Source organism: Penaeus vannamei, chromosome 31, assembly GCF_042767895.1.
Source record: "Penaeus vannamei isolate JL-2024 chromosome 31, ASM4276789v1, whole genome shotgun sequence".
Taxonomy (NCBI): domain Eukaryota; kingdom Metazoa; phylum Arthropoda; class Malacostraca; order Decapoda; family Penaeidae; genus Penaeus; species Penaeus vannamei.
This window is the reverse complement of record NC_091579.1, coordinates 3,010,213-3,027,712: the sequence shown is the minus strand read 5'-3', so window position 1 is coordinate 3,027,712 and position 17,500 is coordinate 3,010,213. Positions and strand designations below refer to the sequence as shown.

The 17,500-nt window shown below is 48.1% G+C and overlaps 1 protein-coding gene across 31 annotated transcripts in view; it reads left to right on the top strand.

Moving 5' to 3' along the window:
- The window catches only part of pum (pumilio), a 259,778-nt gene that overhangs the window by 76,565 nt on the left and 165,713 nt on the right, over positions 1-17,500 (top strand). For 7 of the 31 annotated variants that reach the window (XM_070143635.1, XM_070143633.1, XM_070143631.1 and 4 more), the window contains exon 1: positions 14,762-14,927. The exons of 22 other annotated variants lie outside the window; for them this stretch is intronic. In XM_070143635.1, coding sequence (XP_069999736.1) covers positions 14,904-14,927 — 24 coding nt within the window. In that variant the 5' untranslated portion in view covers positions 14,762-14,903. Of the gene's footprint in view, positions 1-14,748; positions 14,928-17,500 lie in introns of those variants that run through there. 2 more of the 31 variants (XM_070143629.1, XM_070143632.1) reach the window with 2 other exon arrangements.

The following is a 17,500-nucleotide window of genomic DNA, read 5'->3' as shown; positions in this document are numbered from 1 at the left end:
GTGGAGGGTGAGGGGGTTGGGGTAGGGGGAGCACTCGCATCCGCTTCTTGGACCCCGTTTCTTCGGTCATTGTTTACACTGCCTGTCTCGTCTCCTCTCCTCCTTGTCCCTCTCCTCTTTGTCAGCGTTGGTGTCCGGTCGCTCTTCCCATGTCTTCATTTCGTTTTCTCTTCTGCGCTACGCTTCTTTCGGGTCTTTTCTCCTCGTCCCAGTTTCTCGCGCGATGTTTCTCGTCTGCTTCCGTCACCGCTTAACGCCTTCCCCCCTTTCTCTTTCGTTTTTTTTTCTCCTCTCCTTTCGTCTCTTCCCCTTTACTCCCGCTCTCCGCTCCTCTCATTTTCCCTTCTCTCCTCTCCTCTCCTCTTCTCTTCTCTCCCTCGTCTCAGTTCTTCCTCCTGTCCTCTTCCTTCTCTCTCCATCTCCTTGTCTTATCTGCTTCTTCGACCTTCTACGATTGGTGGATTTCCTTTCTCCTGAATATTTCTATTCTTTTTCCTAGTCTTTATTCTCTTGCTCTTCCTCTGTTTTTTATTGCTCTCATTTGCTCATCATTGTGTTTTTTCCATCTTTCGCTATTTTGAGTTTGGTCATTATTGTTTTTTTTTTCATGTTGGGAGATATAGGACAAGAATGGAAAAAAGGGTAAGAACAAGAGAGAGAGAAAAAAAAACGTATAAGGGAAAAGAAAAAGATGGAGAAGACGGAAAGAGAGATGAAAGGGAATAGGGGAAGACGATGGGATGCTGAGGGGGAAAAGACAAGGAAAAGGCGAGAAAGGGAGAGCGAAAGAGGGCGAGGGAGGGAGGGAAGAAAGGAGAAAGGAGAAAGGAGAAAGGAAATGAAGTTGGCCAGAATACGCTTTTGTCTATCGTTGCCTTACCGAGACCTTTGCTTATTTGCCGAACCCAGTATTTGTTCACGCAAAGAAAAAAGAAGAAGAAGAAAAAAAAATGTGTGTCCTATTTCCGTTGCTTGTTTAGCAAGGGAAGAACAAATGCCGTGCGAATTTTGTATGTCGGACGTGGAAATATGATTTGTATTTTTTTTTTTTTCCTCCACTTTCTTCTCTTTTTTTCCCCTTTCTCTTTCTGTCTTCTCTTTTTTTTCCTTTCTCTTTCTGTCTTCTCTCTCTCTCTCTGTCTTCTCTCTCTCTTTCTCTCTCTCTCTCTCTCTTTCTCTCTCTCTCTCTCTCCTTTTCTCTCTCTCTCTCTCTCTCTCTCTCTCTCTCTCTCTCTCTCTCTCTCTCTCTCTCTCTCTCTCTCTCTCTCTCTCTCTCTCTCTCTCTCTCTCTCTCTCTCTTTCTCTCTTCTCTCTTTCTCTCTCTCTCACTCTCTCTCTCTCTCTCTCTCTCTCTCTCTCTCTCTCTCTCTCTCTCTCTCTCTCTCTCTCTCTCTCTCTCTCTCTCTCTCTCCTTCTTCTTCTTCTTCTTCTTCTTCTTCTTCTTCTTCTTCTTCTTCTTCTTCTTCTTCTTCTTCTTCTTCTTCTTCTTCTCCTCCTCCTCCTCCTCCTCCTCCTCCTCCTCCTCCTTCCTTCTTCTTCTTCTTCTTCTCCTTCTCCTTCTCTCCACTTTCTCCTCCTCTCTCTCTCTCTCTCTCTCTCTCTCTCTCTCTCTCTCTCTCTCTCTCTCTCTCTCTCTCTCTCTCTCTCTCTCTCTCTCTCTCTCTCCCTCTCTCTCTCTCTAGGTCTCTTTCTCTCTCTCTCCCTCTTTTCCTCTTTCCCCCTCCCTCTTTTCCTCTTTCCCCCTCCCTCTTTTCCTCTTTCCCCCTCCCTCTTTTCCTCTCCCTCCCTCCCTATTTTCTTCTCCCTCCCTCCCTCTTTACCTCTCTCTCCCTTTCCCTCTCTCCCTCTCTCCCTTTCTAGGAAGGAGATAGCGAAATCTCGACAGACAGATTCGGGCTTAATGAGACCCGGCGCCATCACAGGTCGCGGTGTTGCTGGACTAGGCAAGCACCGAGTCCTTGTGTATGTCGCGTAGCTTCGGCGACTACAGGTGTCTCTGCCGCTCTCCGTTTCGTGCGTTCAGGGGGGCGTGGCGGGCGTATTCGAGGGCGTGTGCCGCGAACGCTTTGTCGCGCCCGTGGGTTGGGTCGGGGGAGAGCTTCTGCGTCCCAGGTGAGGCGGGCGAGGGCACTCCGGGTATTGAACTCCCTTTTGAACCCCCTGCGTCGGCACACTTGGTTCGAGGGTGGCGGGGCGGAAGTGTGTGCGAGGGGCCAGCGCCGTGCGGGAGGCTATTAAGCTTGATAGTACACGCTTAGGATTAAGTCTCTTATCTGTCAGTCCGTGTGTCTGTCTATCTAGCTTTTCATTATCTTTGACTCTCTTTCTCTCCTCTTCTATTCTTTCCTCTTCTCTTCTCTTCTTTCCTCTCTCTCTCTCTCTCTCTCTCTCTCTCTCTCTCTCTCTCTGTTTGTCTGTCTCTCTCTCTCTCTCTCTCTCTCTCTCTCTCTCTCTCTCCCCACCTATATATCTATCTATATTTTTCTTGTGTCTGTCTCCTCCGCTTGCCTCTCTATATGTCTGTCTGTCTGTTTGGCAGACTGTCTCTAGCTCTCCATATATGCACCTCCCCCTCTCCATCCCTCTTCCCTTTCCTTCTCTCCTGTCCTCCTTTCCTTCCCTATTTCCTACCCTCCTTTCCTTCCCCTCTCCTCTCCTCTCCTGCCCTCGTTTCCTTCCCTATCTCCTGCCCTCCTTTCCTTCCCCTCTCCTGCCCTCCTTTCCTTCGCTCCCTCACCTGCCCTCCTTTCGTCCCTCCTCTTCTGCCCTCCTTTCCTCCCTCCTCTCCTGCCCTCCTTTCCTTCGCTCCCTCACCTGCCCTCCTTTCCTCCCTCCTCTTCTGCCCTCCTCTCCTGCCCTCCTTTCCTTCGCTCCCTCACCTGCTCAGCCCGAAGAGCAGAGGCAGAAATGACGAAGGAGGGAAGAGGACAAGCAGAGTTTGAAAGGTGAATGGGAATCAAGGTTATGCGGCGGCAACGGGAAGCAGACTGTTTGGTGTTCAGACGGTCGTTACGTGGGCGAGGTGTTGGGAGGGGGCACCTGGGCGGGGGTGAGGAGGAGGAGGAGGGGGCACGGGGCGAGGCAGAGTGGGGATGGAGGTTGAGGGGGTTTTGTTCCTGATGAGGATGTGTCGGGGCGAGGCATTGGGGGAGGGGGTAGGAGGGACGAGGGAGGGGGAGGGGTTGCGTTGCGTGACAGGTTGGGGTCTGGATAGGTAGGAGGGGGGCGCGATCGGAGGAGAGAAGTTTTTTTTTCACCTTTTTTTTCTTGTTTGAAGGCAAATGAGGAGGGTCTGGGAGCGGAGAGGTGTTGCGAGCGGGATTTGGCACACGGGCGCGCCTCCACCCGCCGCACGAGCACACAAACAAACACCAAGCAAGGCCTTGATCCTGCGAGCCAACAAATCTAGCACTCATATTGATGAGCTCTGAACACATCCTCCTGCCGGTGCATGATGTATCGCAGGGTTTGTACCTTACTGCATGCCTTGACGCCCAAACAGGAATGAATACGATCTCACTGCCTCCTTGACAAATTAGGGGGGAGGGGAGGCATAGGAGGCAAAGTTGGAGCAGCATTGGCGACCAGATCGAATATATGTATGGCCATAGAAAGAGCCTTGTGTGAGGCGGCCTAACATTTGTTGGTCTATTGTGAGAGGAAGAAGTACGCAGCGACGGCGAGGGAGGGAGGGAGGGAGGGAGGGGGCGAAGCAAGTCATGCCGACACCAAATAATGGACACGGCAGAGAGAGAAAGAACGAGGAGGGGTCGGAGGATAAAGGTTGACGTGCGGTTTAATCTGTAGGAGTGAGATGGTGGGGGCATGGTACCGCATGGTTTATTTGAGCGTGTGCCTGCGTGGGTGCATGTGCGTACTCGTGTAAGAATGGCGGCGCGCGAGCTCAAGGCCCATTGAACCATGATGACTATGCGGGCTGTGCGCCGGAGAGTGCGTTTGCGTTAATGGCGGCGACAGTGCGAGCGAGGCTGACCCAAGATCGCCACGCCCCTTCCGAATTCGCCCTACGACTCCTGACCCCGTCCGTGTCCCTTTGTGGCATGTACTCTCTCGCGGGTCCCTCCTCGCCGTGCTTTGTCGCATCATCATACTCCTCCTCTTCGCACGTGGGCCGTGGCGCCATTTCTCACTCCTTCGTGACCTTGACAAAAGCGTCGTCACGTCGCGGATCTTTTATCACACCTCGGGTCCACGTTGCCTGGGTCCTTCAACTCGCGCCGTCACCGCTGACCCTATCCCCTCGCCCCCTCGCCAGCCACACCTGGCCCCCTCGCTACAGTTCGCTCTGTCACGCCGACTCTCTCTCTCTCTCTCTCTCTCTCTCTCTCTCTCTCTCTCTCTCTCTCTCTCTCTCTCTCTCTCTCGCTCTCTCTCGCTCTCTCTCTCTCTCTCTCTCTCTCTCTCGCTCGCTCTTGTTCGTGTGCACGAACACGCCTCATCTCATCTGGCTTTGTTGATAAAGATGGTTTCAGGGAAACCTCATTTCTCATCGCTTCACAGAAGACCTCTAGCATCATTTTACCTCATCATGCTCAGGTCTGTGCATCCCTCCCCCTCCTCACGCCTTGCATCCGCTCTGCTATTCACACACACACTCACTCACTCACTCTCTCTCTCTCTCTCTATCTCTCTCTCCCTCTCTCTCTCTCTCTCTCTCTCTCTCTCTCTCTCTCACTCTCTCTCTCTCTCTCTCTCTCTCTCTCTCGCTCTCTCTCTCTCTCTCTCTCCTCACACTTCCCTCTCCCTCCTCCTCAATTCCTCCCATTCGCTCCTCTTCAGTCCTCCTCTCCTCCTCACTCCCCCTTATCCTGCTAACCCCTACTCTATCGTGTCTTTCCTCTTCACTCCCCCCTCTCCCTCCTCCTCATCCCGCAGAGTCTTTCCTCTTCACTCTCCCTCTCCCTCCTCCCCACTCTCCCCCTTCCTCATCCCCCTTTCCCTCCCCATTCCCCCCTCACCCCCCTTTCCCTCCTCCCCGCGCCTGTAACATGAATGGATTGCATACGCATCCTCTTAAACCTGGCTGCAGGACCTGAAACGCGGGTGGCGGAGCTGGCCAGGGCGGCGCGGATGATTGGGCGAACGTGAGCAGGGGCATGGAGGGAAGGGAGGAAAGGGAGGAAAGGAAGGGAAGGGAGGGAAGGGAGGAAAGGAAGGAAGGGAGCATCGTGCCACGGTGGGAATTCCTGCTCGTGTAACGTTCTGGTTGGAGGGGGGTTTTAAAGGGGGTGGGGGTGGGGGTGGAGGGTATGAACTCGCTGGTTAGAAAGTGTGCAGTGGAAGAGGGTAATATTTTTTTTTCTTTTCTTGGGCTTTGGGGTACAGAGTTCAGACAAACCAGGCGGTAAATAAGCGTTTTCTTCCGAAGTGCGTAAAGATAAATGAATATTGCAGAGTCGAGCTAATTAACTACTTGACCTTGTGGGTTGAATTATGCGCGAACATTGGCGTAAACTCTTGCTCTTGACTGCTTTCAGTCTCTCTTTTTCAACTCTTACAACTTGCCGATTGCCTCACACATTTTTTTTTTTTTTTTACAGTTGATAGAATATTAAACGTTTTATTTTATTCTATACACTTGGACATGAAAAATGGCAACCCAGCATATGTTAGCCCCTTGTGCAAGACCACGTGACCAGCCTTCTTCTAAACATTTCTTTCTCTCTCGTCCACTTTAAGTCAGTCCTATCAATTCGCGCAGCTTGACCTCCTACCGGCGAGAAGAGAAAACGGAAACGGAGAGGAAAGGGCGACGGGAGAGCTCGAGAAAGAATGCCGGCTCAGACCTGGACACGTTGTACGAGAGAATTTCCTCATAAAGATAATGTGTTGTCATTCGGCGCGGCCGTGATTTGTACGTGATGGGAGAAGCAAGGGGCAGGGGGCGGAAGTTCAGGAGGAACATTATGATTATGGCAGTAATAATGATGACGATGATGGCGATGACTTTGCTGATGAAAATGATGATGATTATGGTAGTAATACTAACGACAATGATAGTGATGGTGATTATGGTAGTAATACTAACGACAATGATAGTGATGGTGATGATGGTTATATGTGACAATAGGTTATATGATGGTGATGGTTATATGATGACAATGGCGATGAAGATGATAGTAGTAGTGATAATAAACAAGTAACTTTAAGGATTTTCCACTGTATCCGTAGTGATGTCGGACCAGAATCGCCGTATATTCGGATACGTTAATATTACCTCGCCATTGTCGGACCGTTTAGAGGAGTTCACCGTAATGAGGAGGGAGGAAGGGCAGGGAGAAAGAGAAGAGGGCGGCGGAGGAGGAGAACCACCTGCTTACATAGAGGTCATGGCTGTATTTGTGCGCGCGTAATTTGCGGCCTTAGGCGTAATATGCGTGGGAGTATGATGAAGGCAAGCGGTGGGCCCTTGAGCTCAGTCACCCAAGGGGGGGGAGGAGGGGTAGGCGAAGGAGTGTGGAAGGGGAGGGTAGAGGGGGGTAGGGGAAGAAGTGGGGAGTATGGAAGGGGGGGGGGTAGATGGGGGTAGGGGAAGGAGTGGGGAGTGTGGAGGGGGAGAGGTAGAGGGGGACAGGTAACCTTGTTACGATGACCCCGCAGACTGAGTTGGGGGAGATGGTGCAAGGAATGGTTATTGTTGTGCCAAATGATAGGAGAACGTCGCGCGAAAAGTGTTTGCGAGGGCTGAAGATATCCCGAAGGTGACGAGGTGGCGTCTCCTGCGCGAGATAAGGAAAGGCCAATGCGTCTGATAGCGTTGCAGAGGGTGAGTGACATCGCGAGGAAGGCAGAGGGGCGGCGCCGGGGAGTTTAGGGGCGAGCCGGAGGCGTTTCACTCAAGAAGGAGCTTGAAGGGTGTCTGGAGGGAGCGAACGGGCGGTACGACAGGTGGTGCGGGCCGAAGGGAGGAAGGGAGGGAGGGAGAGAAGGGAGGAGGGAGCGATGGACGGAGGGAAGGGAGGGAGGGAGGGAGCGCTGGGCGGTCGGCAGGACGGGGGGTGGAGGGGAGGGTAGGGAGCGTTGCAGCATGTGTGGAGGAATAGATAGTGTAACCGCTGCAAGGAGGAGCAGATTTGTGGCCAGCAAGAAATTGCAAGGTGATTTGAGAGAACGGTAGTGGGGCGGTTAATGCGGCGCGGGGGGAGGGAGGTGAGGGTGGTGGCCAGCGTGGTGGGTGGAGACAAGGGCTGATATGGAGCAACTCGGGCTAGGGGGAAGCGAAATAGGGTTGATATGGTGATTTTCCTCGCTCGATATTTCATGAGGAAGGGCTATAAATAAGAGAATACTAATGATATAAAGGAGGTCGCCTAGGAAAACGGCCGGGAGGAGAGCGAACGCGAGTGGGACGCGTGGAGGGACGTGCACTCGTGCAGCCGAGCAGTGTGGGTGGATCGGGATCAGGTACCTTGTAAGAGGCCGTGGCGAAGCGAAGCCTGTGAGTGTAGCTGGCGGTGGGCGTGTGGTTGCCCTTACCCTCGGGAAGGCAACGTAGGAGGTAAGCCCATTTTGTGGGTAAAGCTCTTTGTGGGTCTAAGAGGATGGCCGGCCTCGTTTTACCAAATTTCTCACTTTCCCGCTTCTCCCTTCCACGCAGCGCTGTGTGCGCTTCCCCCGATCTGGAATGAAGCGCGCCTTCCTCGGAAATGCATTTAGTAATAGGAATTGCGTTCCCTGAAATCGCGTCGACTGGGACTACCTGGTGTGTAGTTGATCGTCGCCCTTCGGTTTCGTTACGTCAAGATGCGTGCCATTATTGCGTAAAACCCATCGATAACCCAAGAAATAAGGGGAAGAGCCCTAAGTGACGGATTTCTTTTTGGGGGATCGAAGACTAATTTCTGTCCGTGCGAGGTCATAAGTATGTAATTCGAAGTTCAGAGGCGTCAGATTGCATGGAAAACGCCTGCGACAGAGGGAATACCAGAGTAGGCTCCAGCTCAGTGCAGGAGGCCATTTAGCATTTAGATTTACAGTATTGCCATCATGATATCCCTGGAAACGTGGTTTGTCAGTAGAATTCGTTTCAGATGACACCTTTGCATAGTAAATAGGAATGTCAAGTGTTGTTAGGAATATATTTTTTTTTTGCGTTGCTTCTCTACCTTATTTACGTTATTTATATCTTTCTTTCTCCCTGTGTGTTGTTCTTTTTTCTTCGCCTTTCTTTTTCTTTTCCTTTCTTTTCCCTCCCTCACTTCTTTTCTTCATCCGTTCCTCCATTTTTGTTATGTCATGCCTTTCTTCTCATCGTCTCATCTTCTTTTTCTTCTTTGTATTTTCTCTCCCTCGTCTTTTTCTTCTTTGTATTTTCTCTCCCTCGTCTTTTTCTTCTTTTTCTTCTTCTGTATAAAGGAATGTGCTGTCATTTTCACAGCCTTCTTTACTCAGGTTCGATTGGTATTCTGTCGTGTTTTTTTTTTTTTTTTCATTCTTACTCATTTTGTATTGATTTTGACTAATTTTCAGAGTAGGAATATTTCTCTGTGGATGTTCCGTGAAAACTTTTCTCTTTAGACGCAGATTTGGCCACGAATATTAAGGCACTTGAATAATATAGACACTTGGGATTATGAGGCATTTCTTGCCTTCTTGCGTGTGGTTATGTCAGCTGTATTAGAGAGAGACAGGTAAATTTAGGAAACGGAGAGATACGCAGAAACATATTTTTCTCTGCTGTACCTGGTAATGGTGTTCGTAGTTGTAGCACTGTTGTTCTGTTCCGGTTATTCATTGGCCATTACCGGTTTAGTGCTAGTGAAAGTAGGATTAGTTGTGGAATTATTTATACCCTTTAAAAATGGTGTACTTCGACCGATCCACATTGAAAGGTAGCTTCAGGTGTGGTTGATAACAGTGTCGTATGCAAATGTTTCGCCGCTGTATATTGTTCGTACGTGAGTGTTGTGTCAACTTTTTCTGAATAGTTTAAGGCGCATGGATATTTTTAGAAATATAGTGGAAAATCTATTTTAGCAATCCTTGCATAATAAAAAAAGTACGTTTACCTTGCACGAAAAGAGTTTAGGTGATTAGCAGACTTTCATGTGATGCACCAGATGCCAGTGCGAAGGTCGACAAACCTTTACACACTTTCCTTCCCATTTTCGGCGAGGTCCAGGGACTGCAAATGAATCATTGGTTATCGCGAGTGCCACTACTAGGTTTAATATTAAATCTTACGATATGATTTTTGTGTTGTTCATAACAGTGGGGGGAAAATGGCGTCGATCATTAGAACTTTCCAGATACCTTTATACGCATCACACTCGGACGAGGTTTAGGCGTGGGCGGGCGAGAAGACCCGGTGGCGCAACGCTTCCGAGTGGCTCTTTTCCGCGAGATGGTGTAATCCTCATGCCCGGCTTTCGCCATCTCCTATTTTACCCGCATATTTGAGGGAGGCCGGAGAGACGGACGCTGAAATATTCATCGGGATACGCGCCCCCAAGCAGCATTCGCCTGGAAGTGTATCCGCCGCCCACGAATGCTTTGTTATCATCGTTATCATTAGGAGGAAAGGCATCCTGAGACCCAGTTACGGATGCGTAGGAGAGGCGAGAGACCGAATCGCCGCGTGTGCCTCACCTTTCGCGACAAATGGGGACCGAAAATTGCAAGAGAGAGAGAGAGAGAGAGAGAGACAGAGAGAGAGAGAGACAGAGAGAGAGAGAGAGAGAGACAGAGAGAGAGAGAGAGACAGAGAGAGAGAGACAGAGAGAGAGAGAGAGACAGAGAGAGAGAGAGAGAGAGAGAGAGAGACAGAGAGAGAGACAGAGAGAGAGAGAGAGACAGAGAGAGAGAGAGAAAGAGAGAGAGAGAGAGACAGAGAGAGAGAGAGACAGAGAGAGAGAGAGAGACAGAAAGAGAGAGAGAGACAGAGAGAGACAGAGAGAGAGAGAGAGCAGAGAGAGACAGAGAGAGAGAGAGAGAGAGAGAGAGAGAGACAGAGAGAGAGAGAGAGAGAGACAGAGAGAGAGAGAGAGACAGAGAGAGAGAGAGAGAGAGAGAGAGAGAGAGAGAGAGAGAGAGAGAGAGCGAAAGAGAGAGAGAGAGAGAGAGCGAGAGAGCGAGAGAGCCTGATCCTGCCTAACATTCGCGATTTAACAAGCTTTGGGGTTTCGGGGCGTCCATTCTTTAGATGCGGCCTCCTGTGGCATTCTGTCGGGAGGGAGGAGGAAGCCATTTCGTTCCGCTCTCTCTTTATTATTATTATTATTATTATTATTATTATTATTATTATTATTATCATTATCATTATCATTATCATTATCATTATTATTATTATTATTATTATTATTATTATTATTATTATTGTTATTGTTATTGTTATTGTTATTGTTATTGTTATTATTATTATTTTTATTATTTTTATTGTTATTATTATTATTATTATTATTATTATTATTATTATTATTATTATTATTATTATTATTATTATTATTATTATTATTATTTAACGGCAGCATAACTTTCGAAGAGGTCTTCTACACGATGATAAAGTTGCACCGAATCCTACTGTGGTATTTTGTCTCCGTGAAACGTACTGGACCGGAAATTCTGTCTGCTTCTGAGGCTTTCGGTGCGAAGTAAAGTGCTAAGAGAAAAGGAGGGAAGGGAAATGGGAGAAGGGAGAGGAAGATGGAGAGATTGATAGATAAAGAGAGAGGGGGGGGATAGGGGGAAGGGAGAGGCAGGGGGAGACGGGGAAAGGGATAGAGAGAGGGGGAGGGGGAAGAGAGAGAGAGGTAGGGGTTGGAAGATAGAGAGAAACTATGAGAAAGAGAGTTAGAAAGAAAGAAAGATAGGGGAGAAGAAAGAGAGAGGAAGACTGAGAGGGACATAGAGAGGGGAGAGAAAGGGAGTGTATGTATGTGAGAGAGAGAGAGAGAGATAGAGGGAAAGAAAGAGAGCGAGATAGAAGGAAAGAGAGAGAGTGAGATAGAGGAAAAGAGAGAATGCGAGAGAGAGGGAAAGACAGAAATAGAGAGAGAGGGAAAGACAGAAATAGAGAGAGAGGGAAAGACAGAAATAGAGAGAGAGGGAAAGATAGAGATATAGAGGGAAAGACAGAAATGGAGAGAGAGGGAAAGACAGAGATAGAGAGAGAGGGAAAGACAGAGATAGAGAGAGAGGGAAAGACAGAGATAGAGAGAGAGGGAAAGACAGAGATAGAGAGAGAGGGAAAGGCAGCGATAGAGAGAGAGGGAAAGACAGCGATAGAGAGAGAGGGAAAGACAGCGATAGAGAGAGAGGGAAAGACAGCGATAGAGAGAGAGGGAAAGACAGCGATAGAGAGAGAGGGAAAGACAGCGATAGAGAGAGAGGGAAAGACAGCGATAGAGAGAGAGGGAAAGACAGAGATAGAGAGGGAAAGACAGCGAAAGAGAGAGTGGGAAAGACAGCGGTAGAGAGAGGAAAGACAGAGATAGAGAGAGGGAAAGACAGGGATAGAGAGAGAGAGGGAAAGACAGGGATAGAGAGAGAGGGAAAGACAGGGATAGAGAGAGGGAAAGACAGGGATAGAGAGAGGGAAAGACAGGGATAGAGAGAGGGAAAGACAGGGATAGAGAGAGAGGGAAAGACAGGGATAGAGAGAGAGGGAAAGACAGGGATAGAGAGAGAGGGAAAGACAGGGATAGAGAGAGAGGGAAAGACAGGGATAGAGAGAGAGGGAAAGACAGGGATAGAGAGAGAGACAGGGATAGAGAGAGAGAAAGACAGGGATAGAGAGAGAGATAAAGAGAGGGATAAAGAGAGAGGGAAAGACAGGGATAGAGAGGGAAGATAGAAAGAGAGAGGGAAAGACAGGGATAGAGAGAGAGGGAAAGACAGGGATAGAGAGAGAGGGAAGACAGAGAGAGGGAAACAGAGAGAGAGAGGGATAGAGAGAGAGGAGAGAGAGAGAGAAAGAGAGAGAGAAGAGAGGGAAAGACAGAGAGAGAGAGAGAGAAAGACAGGGATAGAGAGAGAGAAAGACAGAGATAGAGAGATGGGAAAGACAGAGAGAGGGGAAAGACAGGATAGAGAGAGGGAAAGACAGAGAGAGAGAGAGGGGAAAGACAGTGAGAGAGAGAGGGAGAGAAGACAGGGATAGAGAGAGAGGGAAAGAGAGGGATAGAGAGAGAGTGAGAAGACAGGGATAGAGAGAGAGTGAAAGACAGTGAGATAGAGAGAGAGGGAAAGACAGGGATAGAGAGAGTGAGAGAGAGGAAAGGAGAGTGAGAGAGAGAGGGAAAGAGAGGGATAGAGAGAGAGGGAAAGAGAGTGAGATAAAGAGAGAGGGAAAGACAGAGAGAGAGAGAGAGAGAGAGAGAGAGACAGGGAGAGAGAGAGGAGGGAAAGACAGGGAGAGAGAGAGAGAGGGAAAGACAGGGAAAGATAGAGAGAGAGAGAGGGAAAGAGTGAGAAAGAGAGAGAGAGAGGGAAAGAGTGAGAGAGAGAGGGAAACATAGAGAGAGAGGGAAACATAGAGAGAGAGAGAGAGAGAGAGAGAGAGAGAGAGAGAGATGTGAGAGAGGGAAAGAGAGAGAGGGAAGGAGTGGATGGGGAAGAGTGAGAGAGAGGGGAGAGTGAGAGAGAGTGAGACAGAGAGAGAGAGAGAGAGAGGAGGGTGGGTAAAAATGTGTGTGAGAGAGAGAGGAAAGAGTGAGAGAGAGGGAAAGAGAGAGAGAGAGAGAGAGAGAGGAGATAGAGAGGGAGAGAGAGAGGAGGGAGAGAGGGAAAGAGAGAGAGAGGAAGATAGAGAGAGAGCGAGAGAGAGAGAGAGGGGAAAGTGAGAGAGAGAGAGAGGGGAAAGAGTGAGAGAGAGAGAGAGGGAAAGAGTGAGAGGGAGAGAGAGAGAGGGAAAGAGTGAGAGAGAGAGAGAGAGAGGGGAAAGAGTGAGAGAGAGAGAGAGGGAGAGAGAGAGAGTGAGAGAGAGAGAGAGAGAGGGGGGGAAAGAGTGAGAGAGAGAGAGAGAGAGAGAGGAGAGAGAGAGAGAGAGAGAGAGAGAGAGAGAGAGAGAGAGAGGGGGAAAGAGTGAGAGAGAGAGGGGGGGAAAGAGGGAGAGTGAGAGAGAGGGAAAGTGAGAGTGAGAGAGAGGGAAAGAGTGAGAGTGAGAGAGAGGGAAAGAGTGAGAGTGAGAGAGAGGGAAAGAGTGAGAGTGAGAGAGAGGGAAAGAGTGAGAGTGAGAGAGAGGGAAAGAGTGAGAGTGAGAGGGAGAGAGAGGGAAAGAGTGAGAGGGAGAGAGAGGGAAAGTGAGAGGGAGAGAGAGGGCAAGAGAGAGAGTGAGACAGAGGGAGAGAGAGGGGGAAAGAGTGAGAGAGAGAGGGGGGAAGAGGTGAGAGAGAGAGAGAGAGAGAGAGAGAGAGAGAGAGAAAGAAAAAGAAAGTGAGAGAAAGGGAAAGAGAGAGAGAGGGGGTGAAGAGTGAAAAGGAGAGGGGACGAGAAGAGGAGGAAAAGAGAGGGAAAAGGGAAAAGAGAAAAAGAGAGGGAAAGGGGAAAAGAGAAAAGGAGAGGGAAAGGGATAAAAGAGATAAGAGAGATAAAAGAGAGAGAAAAAAAAAGTAGATACAAGGCGATATGAAAAAATAAATGATAGCGAATTATGAGCGAAGTGTATTGCTTCATATGAGTATCTTTAGGAGTGCTATTTAGCCAAGGATTTCAATGTTAGATTCAGAGTAGATATCTTTATGGTTCCACCTAAGAGTCTTATGGACCAAGTAGGGAAACAATCGCTGTGGAAACCATTTATCTGAAGGTGACTTGCGTGCCTGACTCGGAAACGGACGGGTGGTCGACAGGGCTTAGTCTCGTGTGTGGAAAAGGTAATAGTAGTAGTAACAGCTGTCCCTAAACATGAAGTGGAAGGGCGACTGCAGAAGGGAAGGGAAGGAAGAGCGATGAACCACCTTCATAGTTTGGTTATAATGGCCTCTGGATGAAGACAGCGAAATTACTTTTTTCTCTTGCGGACAGGGACATTAATAGAAGGAAAGTACCCACGGTACTTGCGTTACGGGTGCAGGGAATAGTCGGTTTCTGCTTCCGGAAGTGTTCGGAGCGTGACGCCCACTGGAGTTGCTGCTGTAGCTTAAAGACAGAACTCCGACACACGTGTTATTAGTGTTGACTTTTTAGGTGCTGCGTCATATAACGTTTCTTGCGTCTTTGTAAACATCGTGGTTAATGTGAGCAATTACGTGCTCCGACTTTTCAGTGATGTAGCGGTTTTTTTGGTGTTTAGAAGTTATTATGTTGTATGGGATGTAAAATATACGAGAGAACTGTATGGCAACACTATTTTCCTGGTCTGTATAGTAACACGTGTTTGAATATCTTCTTTAACACTGTATATATAGTCTTCGATATGAAAAAATCGATCAGACGACACTGTTTTAAGTAAATGTTTCATTCATGACCATATGAAGTTTGTGACACCTGTCAAACTTCACATTTCCCGCGCACATGAGCTCGGGAGTGGCTAGCAGACGGACTTCGCGGGAAATAAGTCACGTCTTGTTTCCTTCGCTCAATACTTCTCTTTGCTGGTCAGCCAGTCTTTAATCTGAATGAAAATCGCCTTCGCTCTTCCTTATATTCTTCCAGAAACCGTGGCGAAAGCCAAAAGCTAAAAGGAGCCACGTGTTTACGAATTGTTATTGTGTTGTTATGGGGAGATATTTGGCAGCAGCGTGAGCGAGCGAGTGGGGTGCGCAGAGGGCGAGCGCGCACGGCCCTCTCGCTCCCGTCCCGTCTTTGTCTTCAGTCTGGTCCCAGATTGATCATGGAGTGAAGTCGAGAAGCGCGTGGCACTCGTGTGATAGCGCCCTTTTGTGTATTATTTGTAAATATTGCAAGAGCTGTGTAATATAGTGTGTACATTTTGAATCGAAGTAATGCGGGAGTTGAATGAAGAGATGGTGAGTACGTTTGGAGTTTGTGTATTAAAGCGCGGGAAGCGAAGTGCAACAAGTTATGCGTGCTCGGCGGCCATGTTGGGATCGCTTAGTTCCCATCGCGGAATATGTTGTTTTTCCATCTTTTCTTGGTAATTCACCTATCCTCTGCCATAGGGAACGGGAGATACCAGTGCTATGTGCTAAGTAGTCGTTCTGAAAGTGAATTTAGCTCAGAAAACGTAGGGAGGAACGTGACAAATGTCAAGTGACGTTTTGGTGGCAGTGACTAAGGAAGTCGGAGCGGTTGGCAAACCTGGGTTCCCGCGGCGATGCCATGTTGGGAGATGTCCTATACACAGGGATGCTTGCTCTAAAGCTACGTGATCTCGTGGTGGCTACGAGATATCCGAGTACTTGGAGTACCGTTTGGGAGGGATATGGTGTTTGAGGAATGAGGTGTTTCTCGGGGGAGGACTGACCGTGGACCTGACGTGGGGGTTGGTATTGTTTTCACTCCGCGGACCCAGGTGTTTCGGTCTCGTCTCATTGGCCGTTCACTTTAAGGGTATTAATAAAAGTCTCGCCGTGGGAGGAAGGGCAGAGTAAATGTTCAACGCTGACACAAGTCAAGGGCCAGGGCAGCATGTCAGCCGAATTAATTAAATCTACCTGGAATGCAGGCCCGATAGAATGCACGTTAGAGAGAGCGCCCACACCTGCCAGCCCCAGGGTAGAACGTCTGGTACCTTCACCTTGGTGATTGGTCGCATCTTCACCTGGCTCTTTCACTAATTACACACTTTACCATAGATCAGGATTCATGGTTGTTTCATTTGACCGTATTAGTACCATTATTTGATAAGCTAACGAATTCCCCATGTTATTGAGTTATTGAGATCTTAACAGCCATTGTCAGTATTGTAAAAATTGGTTATTTCCTAACTGACACAAAGTACTAGTTATTTAGGAACCGCGTTCACCGTCAAATCCGATTCAGTTTCCTGAGAATATCGTTGTACGACGGCATCGGACGATGTGGATTTTCTAATCATAAACACATGCCTAACATGACAATGATGTCTTAAGTTGATGTTTTTTCTGTTTAAAAGGGAATTAGTACAGTTTGCAAGTAACATCCAGATTCCCGGGTAAACCAGGTTAATCTTGTATTCCATAGACGAATATGATTCTTCAGGGGTAAAATGAGGTGAAAATAAGGAAACCCTCAGAAAAAAACAAACAAACAAAGAAAACCGTGAATTGCCGCTTTCATATACCCTGAACAGTAAATGCTTTTAATATGCATCCCTATTCGATTAGAAAGCAGTGATCCTCCGTCTTTTCCTAACCTAGCAGTTCTGTTGTTTGGTTTTAGCCTAAGAACGGGCACTTGAACATTGCTCTATATGACCGAGCAGAGTTACTACCACAAGGCGAAGCCCACGTGGACGAGCAGTCACGATATCAGCCTCGGTTTTGCGTTAATGACTTATAATTCATGGTGTGATTTCACAGATTCGCGAATGCTAAACCTAATCGTTAGGTTATTTTACTCTTTAACTTGTGTATTGTTTTTGATGTTGTTCGGTGTTAGTTGAGTTCTCGTACTTCCTTTCGCGTAATACAACCGGTCATGGAGAAGAAAAGTACAGTACATGACTATTACGCACTTCCCTTTTTCACCGGATGTGGTTGTAGGTTGTTTATACATTCTGCTGCACGTGGTTATCAACGCTCCCCGCAGCCGAGGACTGATGGGCAGCTGCACACATGAATTCCAGGAGAATGGCATGCATGGGGTTGTATGCATGTGTAAGGCCTGTATTCGCCGGGCGGCTAATATTTAGCTAATTTTCACTGGAGAGATTCCACTTACAAGGTCGTTTGTGATCTTCCCCCTCTCCCTTCCCTCATACATTTGTATCTTTATTGCCATCTTTGATTTTTGTGCTTTCATGTTTGCCTCATGAACTGGTTATTCATCTTCAGCCCATTAAGTTGTACTGTTCTGTCGTCGGCAGTATCCTCAGAATTACACTGGACAATGCAACCTAGAAATGTATTTACATTCACGAAAACGTTGTGCATCAACTTCAACATGTGGCAATTTCGTGTCTTAGGCATGGTAGGTCCGTGGCCACGGGTCTTTGGTAGTCTACACAGAAGTTTCAGCTGCCGTAGGTAAGAGGAACGATATAGGGGCAGGTGTAAATTCAGCTGGACTGGCTTTATTGCTGCCACGGTGGTCGCGTGTTGGGGGTTGTGACGGAGCACCCGGCTAGATTGACAAAGGAGTTTTTTGTTTTGGTTCAACTCTTTTACTCCACAGTAGGTTGGTGGATGTCTGTTGCACGTGCTATACTGCTTAGTTGTTTGTTTACTTCTCATTTGAGTCTCTTGTGTTTGTTATGTCAATATTTAGATAATTCGCTTTGTATGTCTTTTTAATCAGTGCTATGTTAATGTGGTTCTAGATTGGGCCGTTTATGTATATGTTGTTTGTTTATGTTGATTATGTTTCCAATGATTTTCGTTGATTATGTCTCCCTACGGGATGCGCCAAGCAAGCAATGCCGCTAGTGACAAACGAAAAT